At 40.9% G+C, this 21,524-nt stretch overlaps 1 protein-coding gene across 6 annotated transcripts in view; it reads left to right on the top strand.

Moving 5' to 3' along the window:
* Positions 1 to 14,940, top strand: part of LRRC28 (leucine rich repeat containing 28) — a 52,334-nt gene extending 37,394 nt beyond the window's left edge. For all 6 annotated transcript variants that reach the window (XM_054642063.2, XM_054642064.2, XM_054642062.2 and 3 more), the window contains 4 exons: positions 1,544 to 1,646; positions 5,064 to 5,239; positions 7,448 to 7,607; positions 10,442 to 14,940. In XM_054642063.2, the coding sequence (XP_054498038.1) occupies positions 1,544 to 1,646; positions 5,064 to 5,239; positions 7,448 to 7,607; positions 10,442 to 10,514 (512 nt within the window). In that variant the 3' untranslated portion in view covers positions 10,515 to 14,940. The remainder of the gene's footprint in view (positions 1 to 1,543; positions 1,647 to 5,063; positions 5,240 to 7,447; positions 7,608 to 10,441) is intronic.
* Positions 14,941 to 21,524: the final 6,584 nt, after the last annotated feature.

The raw sequence follows: 21,524 nt of genomic DNA, 5'->3' as shown, positions 1-21,524 counted from the left end.
AATATCACTAAGTGGTATTTGGGACTCTTGTGTACAATAAAGCTATTCAGTAATAAAGAAGGGTTTGTATTACCTATTGTTGTAGCAGGGAATGAGAAGAGATCAGCATTCCAAATAGAATTTCTGAATAGAAATATTATGGGATTTGTTTTAATTTTTATTCTTGGTCATGATTACAAAGGGGACAGAAGCTGTGCCCATTTCTCCAGTTACCCTTATTTCTGCCAGCCAAGGTAACTGATAAAGATGGAAGTCAGAATTAGTCAATATTAGTATTGTCTTGCTGTGGCTGATGCAGCCAAATGCTTGTTTATCTTAGTCTCTCTAAGGTCCTCATGAAAGTTTAACAAGTTGGGAGGCACACAGATTATTTGTGTTTTTCATGATGCAGTTTGTCTGGGTCACAGCTCTCCCGTCCTGTGCAGAGGCTTTCAGACTTTGTTCTCCTGGTTTGAGCTTTGCACTAAACATAGAAACCTTTTCCTACCCAGTGTCTCAAAGGGCATGGGAGTGCCAGGTGAGTTGGGCTGCCCAGCTGATCCTGCACATCAGCTTTCCTAGTCCAGAACTCTTTGAGACTTTTCTGTTTAGTTCAGTTTGGTGTCTTTTGAAGTGTCTCTCATTTGTTTTTCACTTCTTTTAATAGCAGACAGTTTTACCACTCAGTAGACCTTGCTAATAAGCAAAATTCTAATTTCTGAGAATTCTTCCAAGAAACCTAAATTTTCCTGTTTAATTTTATTTTTCTAAGCAAAATAAAATAGATCCATACTCATATGCTTCTATCCAGAGGTATCTTAATAGATTTCTAGTCCACGAAGGCATTACTTAATCATGCTGTACTTGCTTCTTTTGACTACCAGCCATGAATATTTTAAGAGCAGTAATGCAATCAGCACACCTGCAGAAGTATTGATCATTTATTGCAGCCACAACTTTTGATGTCTAACATTCTGCAGTTTAATGCTTTGTGCTTTCTGGGGCTCTGAAATTCACTGCAGCACACAGACTCGTTTCTGAATGACTGCACTTGTATTTGGTTAAGGCTAATGAATCCCAGCAAGGATCTCTCCTTGGAGAAGAGAAGGAGGGGGACAGAGCACATTCTTGTGTCTGTCTTGCCCACTTTCCCAAAGATAGAGAAGCTGTGATTTCACTGACATGAGGCCAGTTAATGAAAGCAGGTTTGACCTTATGAACTTGAAGTATGCATGGAGGATTTGAAATCAATTGTCCCTTTGCTTCTTCAAACTGACTTCAGAGTTTGTCAATGTTAAAATTTAATTATTTATAATGGGATTTTCAGGGCTTCTGAAAGGGGGCTTTGTTTTGTTTTAGTAATTTGAAATGCTTGCTTCTAAACAGCTTTTCAGCTCATCCATAATAAAACCATTGGCTGAAATTTTACAACTGAGAAGTACTAATTTATGTTTGCTTACATTGAGTCTGATTAGCTTATTTATAATTAAAGAGAATTGCTTTGCTTATAATTGTCACTATGACATCCTTTCTCCCCTTGACTTTTCTTGTTTTCTAAACCCAGATTTAGGTCGTTCTCGAGAGCTCCAGTATGTTTATGTGGATAACAACATTCACCTGAAAGGCCTCCCATCTTATCTGTATAATAAAGTCATTGGTTGCAGTGGGTAGGTATGAATTCATTCAGATTCATTGTGTACCCGTCCTTGTAAAACTTCTCCTGTATCATACAGCTAGTTATTTTTTGTGTGTCTGTGATTGATTCAGAGCTGATGTTACTTGGAGGGGATTACTGCAGCTCCCTGCTCTGTTTTATTTTTGTAATAAATCTTCTGTGTTAATTGCTGACTTTTGACTATTTTGGTATTAAGGCATAACAGTGAAGTTACTCTGAAAGAATTTGTAATAATAATGTAAGGTCTAGAGCTGACTTTAAAAGTTGGCCAAAAGTGTAGGCTTCACAGAGTTTCCAGAACTAAGGAAATAACAAAATAATTTTAATATATTGCAGCATCTCTTTGTTTCTAAGTGCTCGCATTTCTGTAAGTTGTTGGTCGTATCTTGAAAAGTTATGTGCAGCTCCTTCACTCATTTTACATCCCAGTGTCAGCTTCTTGTAGGTCTTGGTACCTACTAACTAAAGTGACTTTTTTTAGGAGTTATGGATTGACAGGTTTATTTTTACATGTGGATTTTAAAAATATCCTGGGCTGTCTCATGTTTGTGGTTAGAATGCAAGAAAAAAGTGGTCTGTGTAGGACACTGGCTTAATTCTTTCTGCCCTGACACTGGCATAAATTAGGATCAGCACCCCTGATGAATGGAGCCTTACTGGTGTAAAACTGATCAGAAGAGGATTGTCCCCATTACCATCTAATTATAAATTTCTGGTATGCTCACTCTCAGCAGATCTCGCATTAAATATAAATTCCCTCTCTACAGCCTGCACTCTGCTGCAATATGGGAGATGCTGAGTCTTGGCATTTTAAGGTTTTTCTAATATTCCCATGTCAGCTGCTTGGTGATATTTAAATACTTGCAGTTGGATTACAGTTCTGCTGAACTGTGTGACTCGCAAGCTTTTACTAATTTTGTTTTTCAGGAAGGAGAAATTCTAGCCTTTTTTCTTTCAGAACTGATTGTAAATTGTTAGACAGACATTAAATTGACCTTAAATTTAACAGAATTGTATTGATTGTGACCAAAAATAGTAATGATAATGCAGGAGGTGGTCCAACTGCCCTGCCTATTTCAGGTGGTTTTATACAACAACCACGTCCTTTTTTTTTAAGTTTTCATTTTATACTCAGTGAAAAGAATTTTATCTTTGCACTGACCTTGGTGAATATCCTACCAGTTCTTTTTGCTGTTCTTACATGTACAGTGCTGGTAAGACCACCTGCTACTGTCTCTGATATTATAAATCTAGTACAGAATTATAGAATCTAGTCTTAAAAATCTGGTATAGAAGAGACTAAAGGAGTTGCAAGTGTTGCAATGAAATTGATTCTTGAATGCCTCTGTGAAATGAAAAGTGATTTTCTTCCTTAATAATGAATGGTAAAAGGAGATAATTTCTAGTAAGAAAAATGTTTTTATTTGTGCACCAAACACAAATAAAACTGTTGTTGTGAAACTATCTTGAAACATTAGAAAATATTTTTAAGAAAAAATTCCAGTATGAGAAGAGCACATATATATTGTTAAGAAACCAAAGGTTTTATTTGATAATGTGCTAAGAGACTTTAAAATTGTGTAATAATGGTCATGTGAAGAATTTCTGTGTTCTTTCCAAGAAAGCATTAGTAACCAGGCTAAGGTTTTCATGGGTCAGGCAAGAGTTGAAGATCCAGGCTTTAGTACTCTGTCTGGCCCTCCACTGGAGAATAAAATCTGACAAGCTGCTGTTACTGACATAAAGCTTGATTTCTGAAAATAGAATATAAATTGCCTTGTGTAAGTATTGAATCTCTGTCTGGGCATCCTGCAGTCAGACTGACTGAAAAAAGTCTTTTATATGAGAGGTGATGATCTCAGCACTCAAAATAAATTTTGATCTTATTTTTTGCAGATTGGATTTCATAGTCCCCAGTTAGGGATTTGTCAGTCTTGTTGAAGGCAACCAATAGGTGGTCTCAGCTTTTTTTTCCCCTCACTTATTTATCCACCAGGCTTCTTCTGCAGCTCCTATTTTTCCCCAGCTGTTTAGACCATCCTCTATTCCAATTTTTAACCTCCATGGATTTTGTGTGTGGCATTAATAGCCTCACCCTTTACATGAAGTAGACCAAATGTCCCAGCTCTGAACTGCAGAGGCTGTAGCGAGTTCAGGGTTTGTTCCTTAGGGAGGTTGGTATGGTGTTGTTCAGCTTGAAAATGCAACACTATAGATTTATTTATTGTGATAACTAACTCATTGGGAATGGATCATTGGAATACTGGATCTCTGAATTCCACTTATATTTTAACCACAGTAATGGGAAAGTATTAAATATTTATCAAGAGGCTTATTGACTTTCTTGCTGTTTAATGCTGCTGGTTTTTGGTTGTTTCCCTGGGCTGTTTCTCCTTTAATCAGAAGAGATGAGATTCTTTGTTGTCAGAGCAGTACTATGAGACTTCTTTCACATCTGATAAGGTTGAGAGTGGTTACCTCCGTTTTAGGTCTAATATCTGGGAAGGCTGACAAATTTGTGTTTCTGTTCCATTTGTTAGGACTGGCCCTAACAAGTTGCTCTTGGCTTCAAATTTCAGTTGTCATAAACAATTCCAATTCCCCTGTTGACTTCCCCAACCTCTTAGTAGAATTTTCCTATGCGTGTCTCTCTGGTATGATCGCTTGCAACAGGGATCACGTAAAGAGTTATTATTTTTACTACGAGCTAAGTTTCTCTCTCTGGATCCAAATAACCTTCCCTTTCCATATATGATTTGGGAAGGGCAAGGCTAATAGACTTATTAGGATATCTTCCCACTACAGATGGCTGTTGTTTTTATTTTTCCTTCATCCGCCCATCCCATGCCCCTCCAAGGGAACTCCGTGGATGGGGAAAGGTGTAGTACAGAATCACCCAGTGCCACTTAAAATGCATTTTTTGGGGGGGCTGGAGTTTGCCTCATGTGTTATGGTTGAGAAATCCATGATTGTTTTCAGCTGCTTGATCCAAGACACAGGAAGCAAACTGTTGGGTAGGAAACTGCTCCCCTCAGTAAAGGATTTACTAATGAGAGGCTAAAAGAGATTGCCATGTGGCAAAGTAATGGGCACGTAGCATACGTGGTTCACCCCCTTGGGTGTGTTCTCATTTCTTTATGTTATTTGATGAGTAATTCCTCCAAATGTCCCATGTCTAGCACATTACAGAAGGTGGGAATCTGTAGAAACATAGAATCAAAGAATAGTTTGAGAAGGGACCTTTAAAGGTCAACCCCACCATGCACTGCTCTCTGCAAGGAATCCTTGAGGGGTGCTGCACTGGAGAGCAGTATCAGGCTTACTTTGGGTTGGTCATCTGGGTTTCCCTGTAAAGTTACTTTCATTATTTTTTTTCTAACCACTTTCTAAATGTCTTGTGTCCTTCTAGTTGTGGTTCTCCAATTCAAGTTTCAGAGGTGAAACTGCTCTCTTTTTCATCAGGCCAGTTAACTGTGTTCCTGCCAGCAGAGGTGAAATCTATAGGGACAGAAACAGATCATGTCCTGCCTTTGCAAGAACTGGCCATGAGGACCCTCTATAACACCTACTACAGGTTTTTGAAAGGTATGAAATTTTCTGCTTTCTTCAGATTACAGAAAGAGTGAAAGTGTTTTCTGGCAGTGATCGGAACATTTTTAGCAGTTCTTCAAAGGCTTGGGCAAGGATTTATATTTTAAAAGATTTATTTAATCAAATTATGTTTGAAATGCTGCATTAGAACAAAAATGTCCAATATCTCAAACCAGAGTTCCAAAGACTATGTCTGAGGTCAAGTGGTGCTTATAAATGGTTTCTTACTTGAAGCCTGTATGAAGGAGGACACTTTTTTTTGCAGGAGAAACTCTTTAATGGAGATAGGAGATGAGAAATACAGTTCCTGAGGCAAGATCAGATGCATCAGCCAACAATGCAGCTCCTTGCCAGGCAGCACACTCCTAAACTGGCAGACTTGTTATACATAAGGCAGAAGAAATGCGAGCAGCCCTCGGCCATTTCAGCACAGCGTGACAGCTGAGCTGCTTTAGTTCTGCCCCAATTCAGGCTCTCTGCTCTAAAGTGGCCCTTGGCTCATCTGGTTCTGCATCATGCAATCACATGAGTTAGCAATATCTGATGATAACCTGCAGATCCTCTCAGATCTGGATGTGTTGTGACTCCCCACTGTTGATGCTATCTTGGGAACTCTCAGCTTTAAAGGTCAAAGGAGAAAGCGGAAGAGTGGAGAGTTCCAGTGGGAGGATTAGAGGGGTTATGGAAAGGGTCTCTTTGTACCTTGGCCCCTGGAGTAAATCCTCACTGCTTCGCCAGGAGAAGTGTACAAGGAGGTCTGCCTTTTCTCACCCACTTGTGACTTGCACAGTCATTTCTGGAATCCAGCTGTGTGGATGTGGCTCCTGAAGATGCCACAGAACTTTGCTGTGGGAGTGGGACGGTGATACTGCAAAATCAGTGTAAGGGATGGTTTGTAAACGGTTTTATACAAGGCTGTGAGGGTTACACCTATTTTCAGCCAAGATGCAGAACCTGAAAAAGATGGATTTATATATCCATATACACCTACCCATAGACATGTCCTGTTCTGAGTGAACTTTAATAAAGACTGTGGGCATTAGCACTGCAACAGCCCAGTTTTGGTGAGGACGAGCAGGGCCTGTGTCAGACAGGTGTATGATAATGCTGTGCTGGGGAAGCAGGTGGCACATATGATTAAAGTAGCAGATTTCATCTGTCACTGCCTAAATTTGCAGTTTCAAGAGTGCTGTTAAATACTTGGCAGCTGCTGGGGAAGTGACAGAAGTGACTGGACTACTTTTCCTCAGTCTTTGCTTGGCTGCAGAGTGTGACCTTTTCTTTCTGACGCACATGTCCTGCTCGTCCTCTCCTTGGGGCCCTTGTGGTACATTGTGTCTGGGGTTCAACCTTGCAGAGGTGGAAAGCTGAAACCAGTGTGATAGCATAAAACTGATTTATCAGGTACTGCATCTTGTCTTGATTACTCAGCACCTAAACTCACTCACCTGTCTTGGCTGTCTCTCAGTTTCTAGATGGAGATTAGCATGTGGGGTTTAATTTATAAAACACTGTGTGGTTTGGGCCAGGCCTGGGAAAGTGATGGCTCTTTCCCAGGGAATGACCCTGGAGTCCCTTTTGGTGAAAATGATGGCATCCTGTAGGCTGTGGGGGAACACTTAACAGATGAGGAATGTATTGATCTTTTTAGAGTGGTCTCTTTGGTTGGGCCTATGAGAATAATGCTGGGCTGGATTGAATTTCAAGTAATTCCAAATACTGCAAATCTCTTTTTGCTGATGGTGGAGTTTGGGCTTTGTAGCAAGGTTAGCTCTCCTGCTGGATTGGTTGCTGAAATATTTTAATAAAATACTACTGATGTCCTTTTCATAGTATTGTATTGTTATTAGTTGCTAAACATTTGTCTAGATATCTCTGTGTCTAAAAATCCTTTATGATCTTTTAATCCTTTCTAATATTTGCTCCAACTATAATATTTTCACCTGGGTATTTTAGCCCAGTTAAACTTATGCCCACAGATGCTAAACTTGTACATTTAACTTCAACTTTTTGAATTTAGACATGGAAAGCACTATGTGCCTCACTCTAATTGTGGTAATTTGTATTACCTCATTGTTGTTTTGACAAAACCTTAAGAATGTGAGGCAGCTGTTTTCTGAATTGTTCATGGATCATGCTTGTGTTTGCCTTTAGCATGCAATCATTTTATTATAAATATTTTTTGTTTCTTTTCTTCTCTAGATTTAAACTTTCTGACTCCAATCTCACTACCCAAAAGCCTCTTGGAATTGCTGCACTGTCCCTTGGGACACTGCCACCGCTGCAGCCAGCCTATGTTTACCATTGTCTACCCAAAGCTCTTTCCCTTGAGGGAAACTCCAATGGCAGGATTGCATCAAGGGTAATTATACAGGAAATTACACTGGGGTTTCATTTAGGAAGAAAAACACCTTATGGAACAAAGCATATTCTTAAGGATTTTTTTTTTAATTTAGCATTTCAGATCCAAAGTCCCTAGCCTGTGATTGCATGTATACATTGACAAATATTTTATTCATGAGTCAACCAAAATATTTCTGTTAGACTGTTAAAAGGGTCTTCAGATATGCTTGTCTCAGGCTGGTGTGAGACAGGAAGGGGTTTGGATAGGATGGGATTGAGCTGTTTGTGGTTGGACAGCACATGCCTGGCAGCTCTATGCCCTGGGAAGGAAGTGGTACCTAACACAGTAATTGCCCTGATGGTCTCTGACTTCAGATTGCCACCTCCAAACAAAAAGTGCTTCAGGATCAAGATGGAAAAAAACTCTAAATCTAGAGCTTAATTAAAATGTTCTGCAGTAAAATACTCTTGTTTTAATTTCCACACTAATTAACTTGAGATATGCTGTGGAAGCATTCTGCATAGGAACATACATTTTGTAGCAATACATGTTTTTAATAATACTTCAGTTTTATGGTTGTAGCAGTTGTGAAAGTGTTTGCAGGATTCACAAGTCAAGTGCACAAGCCCCCACAGACTTGCTGGCCTACTGGACAGTGCAGTCATAGAAGGGACTCAAAATGTTGATATGGTTCAGGGAATGTTGCCTTCATGTAGATAGAGATAGAAAATGCCTTTAAGGTGAGCCCTGATTGCTTTGCAGTGATTCTTTCCCTAATCCTTATTAGTCTGAGTGGATACTGTAGCCTTCCATGAGCCCTATCAATGAATCCAGTTTCTGCAATGGAAAAGCATCATCTGAGGAATTTCAGCTTGTACTATTTGAAAGGTAATAGAGGAGGTTTAAAGCTAAGTCACTTGGAGTTAAACAAGCAAAGGTGATGTTAGGTTCTTGTTAGAGAATTCAAGTCAAGCCATTAATTACAAAGCATATACCTAAAGGATAAGTTCCTGTATAATGCAGGAACACCACTTAGTTCCTGGCCTGTGGAAATCCATTGATTTGATAGTGGATTTGATCTTCCATAAAAAGAAGCTGCTTTTCCATAGGAAGATCATCAATAAAAGAGAAGAGACTAATGGGTGGTTCAGGTTGATGATACCTGTTTTACACAGCTGTATCACAGCCTGTTTTGCTGTGAGTTTGTAACATGAGAAGCATCTGATTTGTAAGCAATTCAGCTTTATGAAATGAAACAACTTAGGTATGCCAAATCTGGGCAGCAGCCAGAGGGCTGCATAAATGCTATTTTGGAAAAGCCATCTTTCTTAGAAAGATCTGATTGCAGAGATTGCACGCTTCAATTTGCCACTCTGTTACACTTCAGTCATATGTCGAAATTCAGTGGATTTCAGGTTGAGTGAAATAATTAACTTCCATATTACAGTCATAATACTCTTAGTCATGTTATAATCATGCTATAAAGAATCTCTTTCAAACATTCAACAGTATCATTTTCTAAGAAAATGATGGAAAACTACTGGCTAGTCACTAAATCCATCTATTATCCTGAATAATTCAACAATGTGAGAGTTTGGACTACTTTGTAATTAATTGCTAAGCATTGCTCATTGTAGAAGATACAGTTACAAGATGATAGACATTATCAGTAGATACCTTTAGGAATTATGAAAGTTAAGACTCCACAAAAACATAGAGCTGTTTTGGAAGAACACTATATTAACATTCAAAAATGTAATAATTAAAAATACGTATTTCTGCATGGTTTTCACTTGTTTCAAAAATAGTTATCATTCCTTCCCTTAGACAAGAATGTACTGTGTTCTGCAAAATGCCTTTAATGAATCCAATCTTAAGTAGCTGACATTTGATGCAAATCCACAGAAAATGAGATCTAAACAGGGCAGCCTGTCATCCTTATCTCGGTAGCTTGTGCACTTGACGTGGTAAGATTATGTGGAATTGTGGGGGTGTGATAGCTGGTTTAGAAAGATGTGAAGGACAGGGTTTCTGTTCTAAAGAGCTTAAAGTGACCATGAAAACACACAGGGTAGGATCCTGGGCATTTGAACAGCACTGATTAGCACATGCCACATCCATGCCAATAACTCCTGCCTGGATTTCCGTATCACATTCTGTATCCTCTTAGAGGGAAGGAGAGTTACGTGTTGGACTGGATTTCTGTATCTGAAGAAGCACAGATGCCATGAGCACTGGGTAAAGTGTGATTTCTGGGTTAGTGAAGAACAGATCTGAACATTTTGAAGGCAGATATCTCAGTCCCTGGCAGGCTGGAGCAGGAGCAGGGTCACTGTGAGGCTCGGATCACACTTGCACAGTGCCATCCCTGCTGCACTGCGTGGCACGGTGTGACAGCACTGCCTGTCACTCATCCTTTCTGAAGATCTGCTTGTTCACTCTGCTAACCAGGGAGGACACTGCCCTTCAGTCATGTCATGCCTACAAGCAGTAATTTAAGAAACACACGAGCAGGGCCAAAGCTGCCCAGCTATTTTCCTGTCAGCTGCTAAACCTGCTGGCTGTGACACTCAGGCACACCCTGCTCAGAGAGAAAAACCACACACTGCTGCTCTAAACCCAGCGCATAAGAAACCAGGAAGGTTTTGAGAACCCCTACAGTGTTTCCCTGCCTTGGTGTCAGGCACTCAGACACAGCAAATGAACCTGTGCTTTTTCTGGGCTGTGGAGATGGGCTAATCCTGTATTTTACAAACCAGCACGTTGTCTGTGTGGAATGGAGCCAGGAGCTTTAATCTTTACTGACAACTGTTCCCCCCCCCCTCCCCTTTTGTTGTTTTTTTTTCTTCTAGGAGGACAACTGTTAGTTTTGTGGCATACTGCTGCTCCACCCAGTGTCTGCAGACTTTTGACCTACTGAGTTGATAAACATTTCAACCTCCTCAGGAGTGGTGCCAGTGTAAAGCTGCGTTCGATGCCGTGTCCCCGTGGTACTGGAATACCGTGCGTGCTTGTGCCAAAGCAGCAGAAGTGCCCAATCAGGAACACTCTGAGGCACTTAAATCCTGCCCTATCAAATCTGGATGAACTGCAGGAACTTTTCAGAAGTGTAAATACCGAGCTTTTAAAAGTATTAATTTCTTTCTCCTCCAAGGCAGCACACAAACCAAACACATTCACAGGCTCTGACTTCAGGGTTTCCAGTATTTTTCAAATGTGCCTGATTTCAGGTTGACCCATTGCATCATTTGAGGCAGTTGCATTCCTCTAACTGGAAAAAGAAAAGTTCATTTATGGCAAACAAATTTTCACTTATTCATCCCTATCCTCTTCCCCTGTACAGCTGCAATCAGGTGTATTGCTGTAAGCCTGCAGAAACCTTTGATGGATCCCAGTGACTTTCCATAGAATTCAGCCTTACTTTCTCCCTCTCATCTTAATGTTTACTGCAGCAGAGTTATCCCAGTTGTATACCAAGTCTTTGACAGTTCTTTGTGGTATTTAAATCCACATGCTAAAAGCAGATCTTTCTTTCTAGTATCATTAAATACCACAGTTATTTAATGGGAGTAACAGGGATATGTCTGGAGACTGAAGATCCTGTTTCAGTGAAGGCTGGTACTGATGCCTACACTAAGGGCTCTTGCTCCAGCATGTTTGAGGGTGTGTTGTCTTTATTTTCATTGCTTTATTTTTAGAAATAGTTCTCCTTTTGTTCCGTGGAATTCTTCAGGAAGAAGACAACTTTAAGTATCAATTTCCCTTGGAAAAAATCCAACTAGTAATATGATAGTAAACCTTTATATTTATTGTATTTTTACAGTTGCAGGCTATAGATCTGCAAAGAGCTGGTCTTGATCTTTTTCTAGATTCAGCATTTGGCTGATTTGTCCAAGGGTGTCAGTGGATTGTGTGCCTTGGAGAAGGCTGAAGTCCAGGAGCAGGTGTGTATCTCCATGCACAGGTATATTTGCACACATGGATACCTGCACAGAAGGGCTGGGACATTTGTTTTTATACATTAATGGCAGATTTGCTGCAAATTGCCACTCTCTATCATATTTGTGGGAATCTCTTTTTGTTACATCTTGTTTATTTTAAATAAAGAACAAAGGATGGAAAAAAGGCCCAAAATGCCTACGTGACTAAACATTTTGATTTTATACTAAAACAGTTTATATGTGATCAGCCCCTTTTGATTTGTTTTTGAAGATATAATATTTTTTTTAATATAATTTGTTCTTTTTTTTTTTTTTACTTTCTATTTCTTAGGTATAAACCACTTGTTGATTTAGCACAGTGTGCTGCTCTGTGCAGTAGGTAGTTACAAGCTGAAATAGATATGAATGAAACAGTTTGTTATAAAAATGGCAAGATAAAGAGACTTATTTGGTAGTGTATTAGCATATGTTGTGGTGAGGTGTGCGTACTTTGAAGGCAGGAGGCATTAAAATGTTTTCCTGTTGCCAAAGAAGCATTTGTTCCCTCTGCAGGCTTCCTGGCATCTCTTCAATAAATAGAGTATCTTAAGAGCTTAAAAGAGTACCAAAAAGGCAGTTTTGAGGGTGGAATTTTTAGGTTGTGCATGTAACTTGTAAAAATCTTTCCTGGTTTTATTGGGTTGGTTTTAGAGAGTTGAATTAGCATTAAGAAATGTAGAACTTAATCATTCAGGAATGCAAGTATCATCCACTGCTTAAGAATTGTGAAACTTTCTAAAATAAATCCCATTTATTAAATCTGCTTTGCAGTAGGGGAAAGAGCCATCTCCAAGCAGCCTTGGTGCTTTTGGATTTCTGTCTGTGTCGTTTCCCATTGTTTCCATGTTGGAATCCCAGCAGGCCCAGCCACCCCACAGGGTTCACTGCTGAGGCAGCAAAATCCACCTTCAGCTTTATCCTTTTCCTTCAGTACCTCAGAGCTGAGATGTAAACTGCCCATGTACAATTATATCTGTATCAGAAATGTGCAAGTGTAGGACAGAATCCACTTTTGTAAGAACAGATTATAAAAGCTATGGTAGTGTTACAGATGTTAATTTTTATACGATACTCTGATCAGGATTTTTCAGTATTAATTTTTACTGTGGCTTCCTCTGTCTTTGAAGGAGATGTTTTCTTGGAAGTTTTTGTCCTCTTTTTATAGCAAGTTGTAGACTTGAAATCACAGTTTATATCTGAATTCAGTCTGTAAATACTATTTTGGAGTTAAATCTGGCTGTGATCACCTAAAAGACATCAGCATTTGTTTTATTAGGAGTCAAGAAGAGTGAAGCTTGATTTTATTATTATAACTATTTATTTATTTTTTTTTCTTCTTCCCATAATCTAATTATTTCTTATTGAGTCTGCATCAGTCTCTTTATTATTGTCTCCAAGTGCAGTTCAGAAGAAATCTAGCCTGTTCTATAAGCAGGATGAATCTCAACTAACACTTTAATAGATGATATTTCAAGAATGGAATGTTCAATAAATAAATGACTTAAACATGCAATTGAAGCTGAAATGTCATACCCTATTTTTATAAAACAAAGAAGGGGAAAGCCAATATATAGACTGAGAATGCAGCTTAAGTTCATGTTTGATGTTTTGGGTTTTTTTTTAATATGAACAGTGTTTGTATTCATCTGTATCTTTGGGTGATATTCTTCTAGATTAAAATAACTCCATTCTCACTTGTCCAAATTTTTCTAAAGTTGTTCTGCTGTAAGAGTATTTCATAACCAGCAAGCATGAGAGCCAGCTATGCAAATTGCAGAGAGGGATTTTGTTGCTGATTGAACTGTGCATCACTGGTTTTTCAAGATGCCACAGTGCTTGGACTTCTCTTCAGTTGGTTTGTTTCTGGGTAATTTTTGATTTCTTGCTCTGGTTTGTCAGGTTAGTCCCCACCTAGGTAATTTTTTCTGTGTACTGCAAAACATCAGGTGTCAGATGTTGAAAACAATTACCATCTGAAAAGTTTTTTTGTTGTTAACAGTGGATCTTAATTTTTCACTTAGGGTGGAAGCAGGAAAAGTTTTTTGATTTCTTTTTTCTCAAGGCATTACAAAGAGAAAGGTGCGGGTGAGGCATGAGATAAAATAAGTCTTTAACCCATTGATACTGCTATAAAATTTTTCTAAATAAAGATTAACTCAAATTATAATTAGGGATCACAGGCATAACTTTTGTTTAAGAGGTGATAGTAGGCACCATGTTAATAAAATTCCAACCCTATACAGAGGTAGCTTTTGGTTCTGCCATGAAGGAAATGGAGGAATCTCTGGCTTTGTTTAAAAATCCTTTTGAGTGCTTTTGCCATGGACACTGTTACATTCAGAGCACTGTTCCTGGGAACCTTCCTCATCATCTCTCAGAGGATCAAAAATGCCCTTTCCTGTACAAAGAGCAAGGTCTAATATAAAGAAATGTGTATTTTTCTGTTTTGATGCTTCTCCTGGGCTCTTACCACGGTTCATTACAAACCTTCTATTTACTTGGTTGTGGTGAGGTTGAGATGTTGCTCTGAGCAGAGCAGTGCTGTTTATTGCCAAGTTGGCTTCAGTTCCTGCAGATTGAATTCTGCTGAATCCCTTTTTCTGGCATTGAGGGGAGCACAGGACTGTTCTAACACCCGTGTGGGAGCAGCGTGTCAGGTTCTACTGACAGCACAGCCCAGCTGAAGACTGCAGAGTGACAAACCTGTCACTAGAGAGGACAACTGGCTTTTGAAGGCCACTTTGGCCCACCACAGTACCACTGATAACAGAAGAGTTTTTGCCCTGATGTCAGTGGATGATGGGTCAAGTTCTAGTTGATGAGAGGGAGGAATGTGTGTTGCCATCTTTGTATTTCTTGCAAAAACTGGGACGACACCAGAATTCATGGCTGCTGCTCTGTCTGCAGCTGCACTTCCATAATTCCAAGATGTAACTGTCTTTGCCTCTTACCTCCCTCTTAATACTACTCATGTTGTTGCAAAATGTTATAGTTAACTTGTGATGGAAGAGGCTGAATAAATTGAATCCAGAGTTTTTATTACTTTTTTGTATTGCAGACCTATTTTGTAGGAGACTGAAGGTCTGGTGGAAAGAAATGGCAACGTTCATGTGAAGTCTTCATTGCTTTTGCTTTTATGTGCCCTTTTTTGGATTATAACTTGAACTCTGTTTGCAACTGAGTTCATTCTGTGTCTGTGGAAAGCACATGTGCATTGCTTTCTTGCTCTGTATTAACCAAATGTCACTTAGTGTGAAGGTGAGCTTGCTAGATGGTTTATTTAAAGTTAGTGGTGCGAATTATTGTATGTGCTTGTTAATAAACTATATTTTTGGATAGAATTACCATTCATTAAAATTAACTAAATTCTTGCTCCTGGGACTATTAAGCTATGTTAGAATGTAGCATTTAATTTACATTTCAGTTCATTTGCATGGTAATTAGCTAATAAGTCTCTTGTCCCAAGGCTGAAGAGGTGGGGTGAAGACACTAAAAGCACTCCCAAGCCCAAAACACCACTTCAATTCATTTAATCCCTTTGTCTCAGACAATGTAGTTCATCAGATCTTGCATAATAGGAACAAAACCCATATGGAAACATTACTTCAGACCCTTCCACGGATTGATCAAAAGGAAAATAAGTTTCTGTAGGGCTGTACTGCCACCCTGATAGTCCAGAGATGAGGCTGTGGTTCATGGATTCCTTACTAAGCAGCATTCAGCAGCTTTTTTTCCTCATTTAACAGATATCATGGGAACAAGGCTGCCAAAAATAAGTAGAAATTAAGCATCTGTTTTTCCAGTTGTTTCACTCCTTGCTATGCAGCATTTTGCTTCAGTCAAAGCTGCTGCTCTTCACGTTGGGATGAGTTCTTTGAGCTGGTTGCTGTCTGGATTTTTGTGTGTTGGGTGAATACTCAGTGTCCATTCTCCAGTGAGACCTGTGGTGGCCAAGGTGACTCAGATCAGTTGTAAACCTTGCAGGTTTAGGTGCTGTCCAGACTTCCCTGAAGCTATTTGGTAGTTAGTTTACAATTGTTTGCCTTTTTTGTATTTTACAAATGACAAGGTAACTTTTCCTGCCCTTGCAATGGAGGTAACCTCTGTTTGCCTGGCAGCAGGAGGAGGATGTGAGTCCCTTAATAAATGGGAGAACAACCCTTAACCTATAACTTTTACCAGCCACTGATGTGTCCCTTATGAATTAGAAAGAAAGAAACGGGAGAGCTTAACATCCTTTTCCTTTGCAATTAAAAGTACTTGGCATAAATGCAAGCTAAGTGGAAACTTCAGTGACTGAATAATGCTATTGTATGCAGGAAATGAGAGGAGCTGAGATCTCACTTGGAAAGGCACTGGATGTTTTGTGACTTCTAAGCCAAGATTTAGGGCTGTTCTATGTGGTGACATTTTGAAAACTTGAATGCCAGGTTGAACCCACTGCATCTGTGTCCCCCAGCTTCAGCAACAATTTCATGTTACAGTAGAACCCTCTCTAGCCTGCACTGAAGAACCCCACCAATATTCCCTCTAGCTGGCTCAGGACTATCAGATTTCTGTCTGCTGTTTCAGCAAGAAAGAAAGCAGGAGTTGACCATATGCTTTTTTTATCTTTTCACATTTTAAATAATAAACCCCTCACGTCAGGCTCTTTGAGCACCCACTGTGCCCTTCAGGCACCTCCTGCTCCCAGGCAAAGACCTTGACACATCTGTGAGAGATCTCAAGTCTCAAGAACAGTTCTGTTGTTGGAGGTGCTGAAGTGATTTGCCTTTCTGATGATGCCTTCCAAGTGGCAATCAAGGGCTAATTTCTCAAGTACCCTGATGCTCTTTTGTATGTTCATGAGGAATGTAAATATTGACTGGCTCTTTCTGCCAGAGAAAGCTGCCACTCGTGGAGCCCTGTCCTGGTGCTAAATATGACTACAGCCCCATGATGAGGCCTGGCCATGAAATCACAGAGTATGCTGAGCTGGGAGGGATCCATCAGGATCATCCAAATCCTGGCCCTGCCACAGGACACCCCAAGGTGTTCTGCTGTCATTTGCTGTGAACCTCACACAGTTATTAGGAGGGTTAATCTTTTTCCTCAAGATCGGTTGAGAAAGCTTTCTTGTAATGAAAAATGCAATACTGTGTTTGTTTATTGATCAGTACTATGAATGTTCTCTAAGTGCACTGTTATAACAGCAAATCAAGCTATTTGATTAAGAAAGCAAAAAAATGCATTGTTAAATCCCATTTTGGTGCACATAGGGTCCATTGGGAACACTCACATTTTGTTTAGGAATGAGAAAGAGAGCTCATAATTCATCACAAAATGCAGGTATGGTCTAAAGATGCTGACAACATTGCCCGGATCTCATGAAAGAATAAATTTAAGAAGATGACCAGTGTTTCTTCTAGGGGTAAATATTAACTAATTGTATCAAATATGCCCCATTTTGGTATTTTTTGTGTTTTGAATTCCTAAAATTTGGCACTTGTAGCTATCATTTAAATCTTACTAGGTTTCCTTTATACTACAGAAACCTAACCATTGATTTTTATTGTTCAAGCCATTAGAAGAATCAAGCTGAATATTGTTAGGTCAGTTTGTGATAACTGTGATTGCTTTGCTGGCACTGAAGTTCCAAAGCAGTCTAAGCACGGCCTTGAATTTGGCTGCCTTTGATTTTGCTGTGTCTCTGTTGGCTCTCCAGTTTCATTTTGCAAAAAGCTGAATCAATGGAGATGATACATGAAGAGAAGAATTACCAAGAAAAACAGCTTTAACTTTCTTCAGAAAGCCTGGCTTGGAATAGGGCTGGCAAGGTCTCCTATATGAATTCCAGGTAAATGCTCCTTTTAAAGCAGGATGAAAAACAGTGGGTTGTAGGCAGTAGAGAACCCCATGTCTAAAAGTACCAAGATTAATTATTCTCTATATTCACACCTTACTGTTCTATGTCTTTGGTTCTATAAAAACTGAGTAACTGCCCAATAGGGAGTTTAGTTGTATCTTACATCTTTGTAGAATTAAGATTGATTTTATACTTCTGACACGCTCATTACTCTTCACAGTGTAATGCCTCTTCTGTTTCTCTGCCTGTATAGTTGTAAATAATAGCCCTTGTTTCCTCCCTCAGTCCTCACTCCTGACCAGAAAATGTTGTTCTGCTTTCTGGTTGGAAAACAGACCCTGTTATGACCAATATTAGAGCAGTTTGTTACCTGCACAGTGACATAGGTTTGTGCTCCACCAGAGACACCACCTAATAACATTTCTGCACAATTACCTGGATCACAAATACGTGTTCTGTTCTGGCTGCAGATGAACTGAGGGATATCTAACTGGAATTAATGAATTAATGTATATCTAATCCTGGCTCTTAAGCCTCCATGATGAAACATAGGGGCTCGAGTTGCTCCAGTAGCTCAGTCTAGACTGTAGCCAAACTTCTGTCTGATCCCTATAAAGATACTTTGGAGAAGGTTTGAATTGAAAACCTCTATTTAATTATCTCCTTTTTCCCTCCTCCCTCCAGGAGGCTCAGATGGTGCAGGAACTGATACCTGCTAGCTAGAAATGTCTTTCCAGGTCAGTGTTGTGCCAGCTGTCCTCCCCGCCGCGCCGGTGTCGCGCTGGCTGCCGGCCCTGCCCAGCTCCTGCTCGCTGGCCCCGAGCTGCCAAGATGGAAAATATTGATTCCAGTCCATCTCATTGAAGTATTATCATGAGGTGTTCACAGACATGCTGGGACTGGTCTTTTACTTATAGGAACATTTATCCAGGGGGATCTGGTGTGTTATGTAGCAAGAAACTGCAAGAGGCAGAATGAATTTACTGTTTTCACTTACAGTCAGTAGCCTGAGACCTTACTGTGGCTTTAGCTATTCTTGATTAATTTCATATGTGGATGCTCCTATTCCAGAATAAAAGTGCCTTGTTACGAAAGAATTTAATTCCTTTAATTTCATTTGGGAATAAATATATCCACACACCTGGTATTTAAATCTGAGAGAACTATTTCTTTATAAATTTACACCCTGTTCTGTTTTGGATCAGATCTTGTGTGTAGCTAAATCCTTCTATTTATTTAACAAGATCTGATTTATTGCTCAAAATTCTTTCTTTTGGGAAGTACCTGGTTGGAAAATAAAAATTCTGCTTGCAAGGATAAGACTGGGTGGAGAGGGGGCAAATGAAAAATTGTGAAAACAACTGGTTTGGAAGCACTGCATTGGAAAACATTGTTACATGTCAGGTCTTATTCTGCTGTTTTATTCTGAAACATCTGGCTTTTGACACTTAAAAAAACCCTATTTTGATGTTTTTCAAATTGAGAAATACAGCTTTGAAACATGGCATGGAATATTTATGTTTCCTGCCATGAAAATGTCTTTTATGTCTCCATCATTCTATTTTCTGGTGCAAACACAGCTGGCAGGAATGGTTTGGACTGACTTTGCTCTGCCTGGGTGTTAAGGTAAGAAGCTGCCCTCAGAAGTCGCTGTCTGTCACAGCCCTCCTTGCTGGATGTGGTTTGAGTTCCATGGGCACATCCCAAGGTCTCGGCACCGCAGTTTGCTCCGTGTCCTGGGTGAGGCTGGTGAGGGAGGAACTGGTGAGGAGATGTTTTTCTCTCTGACAGTGTCCTCGGGCCTGCTGAGTGGCACGGTGGTGATGGGGACATGTTCCCCTTGTTGTCTGTGTCCCAGTGTGACATTCTGCTCTGGTGCAGGGCTTTACTTTAAAGCTTTCTGTGTGTTAGCTGCTTGGATCTGGCTCAGCTGCCACAGGGGTCCTGCTGTCATGGGAAGGATGTGCCTGTGCACAGTGCAGCATGTGCACTCTGGATGCATAAGCACAGGGGAGAGCTTTCCTAAAGATGTATTACTAAGCTCTTTAAGATTTAATGCTTTCTCGAAGTTCAGACTGGTGTAAAGGAAGGCTTAAGCAGCTTAATGGGTTAAAATGATCCCTGACTGTGTCCTTCAGACAGTTTAGAGACCCTGCAGCAAGCCAAGCGGGCCACCTGTTCCTCTCCCAGACAAACAGGTTCCCCCCTTGACCTTTATTCTGCCACCCTTCAGTTTTGCCTGGCCTGGCTCCATGTGTGGAGTGATTGTTCTGAAGTTTGTCATTGTTTAAAATGCCACTTGCCAGAGTTTAATGTGCACAGCTGCAACCTGAGCCATCGCCGCGTGTTAATAAGGCTAAAACCATTGGACTGACACCAAAAGATCTGCTTGCACTTGGCATGTCATAAATTAATATCATTCTTACCTGCCAGGGATGATTCACTGCTGGCTCAAAGCGTATTTAAACTTTGGAGGGTGCCAACAAACTGGGCGGTGGTTTGACCTGCCACGTGGCCCAGGACTGCTGCTTTCCCTGCCTCCGCCTCGCCGCCGCTGCTGCAGCGTGTGGGGAAACAGAAGCTCTTTATGGCCTTATGAGAGCTTGTGTTTGTGTGCCGCCCTGGCCCTCCTGCCCCCATCTGCCAAAGGGCTGGCCTGTTTGTGGGAACATCTCACTGCCTTTCCAGTTCCTGGCTGGACTGCTGCTGCCGGCTTTGGGAGCGGTCCTGGGGGTTAATGCTTCACTGGACCGTGGCCTCTTTTTGCAGCAGCTCCAGAAGGCTCTCATCCCACTGACCCTGCCTATCCTAGGCAGACAGGTTGTGCCAGCATCCCAGAAACTGCAGATAAATTCCATGTTAGAGGAGCACACTTGACCAGCTAACAGCTCAGAGCAGGTGGGTTAAGCTGGTGCCCAGGGTAGGGAGCCTTGGAGGCGGGAAGGGATGACCCCCATGGGAACGAGGAGATCGGATTGCAGGGTTATATGCCAGAGGTTGAACGTGCTCCCCGGAGCCCAGACTCTGGGGCTCCAGTGTCACAGCAAGTGCCCAGCAGGGAGGTGCTGCTCTGTCCCCAGGGATGTGCTGAGAGCCAGCAGTGCTGCTCTGTTTGTCCAAGTGCTTCCCGGCTCCGTCCAGGAGACTGCACTGCTGCCCTGGGCTGTTGCGGGGCACGGACACAGAGGGGATGGGAAGGAATGGGAGACAGTTAAAGACATTTTGCCCTTTGTCCTTAAAGTCCATGGATGGGGAGAAGGTGTGTGTCTGGGGAGCTCTTCATATATCTTTAATATAATGACTTGAGATTCATCTCACACTTTTTCCTCAGGGCTAATGTGTTCCTCATAAAATACTGTGAAGGCATAATGAGGTCCTTCAGCTAAAACTGCTCCTTTGTTTTCCATGGTGTCCCCATTGCCTATTTACTTTGGCTCATCCAAATCATTTGTTAAATACCGGGTTTGCATAAGCAGACCTGTGTGGGCTTGGGACCCCTTAAGCCTCACTGTGGACATTAGGAGGGATAGAAACAGCCTCCGTATCTGTCTGTGATGTGTTTCAGTCTGGAAATCCCGAGTGCTGCAGGGAACAGGGTGTAACCATGATCTGGTTAGGGGTAATTATGGTCGGCAGTGCCAGGAGCAGCCTGCAGCCCTCCTCATGTTCCCCACCACAACTGCACACAGCCTGGCAGCCTAACCCTGATGGAACTATTGCATTATCCTCACCACTGAATCCACTGGCTTTTGTTTTCCTTTCCAGCAGGGAAAAAAATAAATTACAAATGGTCTACTATGTGTAGGTGAATAATGAGGAATCCTGGAAAGGGGTCATCCTATCCAGCAGGACAGACAGGAGACCCAGTTTACCTAATGACACGGTTGTGGTTGCCTCCTGAAGCACGTTCAGAGCCAGAGCAGAGGTTAGACAGTGTCTAGGACAAGGATTGCAGCTCTCCTCTGCTCAGCTTGCAGACACGCGGTGACTGAGCTGCATAAAGGCTCATGCTGTCTATATTTTATTTTGTGGGTAGTGCGGGCTGTTGGTTTTATTATTTTCTCTTTATGCAAGGCTGACAGGGAGCGTAGAGCTGGTTGCTGGGCAGTG

This window comes from Agelaius phoeniceus, chromosome 13 (genome assembly GCF_051311805.1).
Source record: "Agelaius phoeniceus isolate bAgePho1 chromosome 13, bAgePho1.hap1, whole genome shotgun sequence".
Classification (NCBI taxonomy): Eukaryota; Metazoa; Chordata; class Aves; order Passeriformes; family Icteridae; genus Agelaius; species Agelaius phoeniceus.
This window is presented reverse-complemented; position numbering and strand designations above follow the sequence as displayed.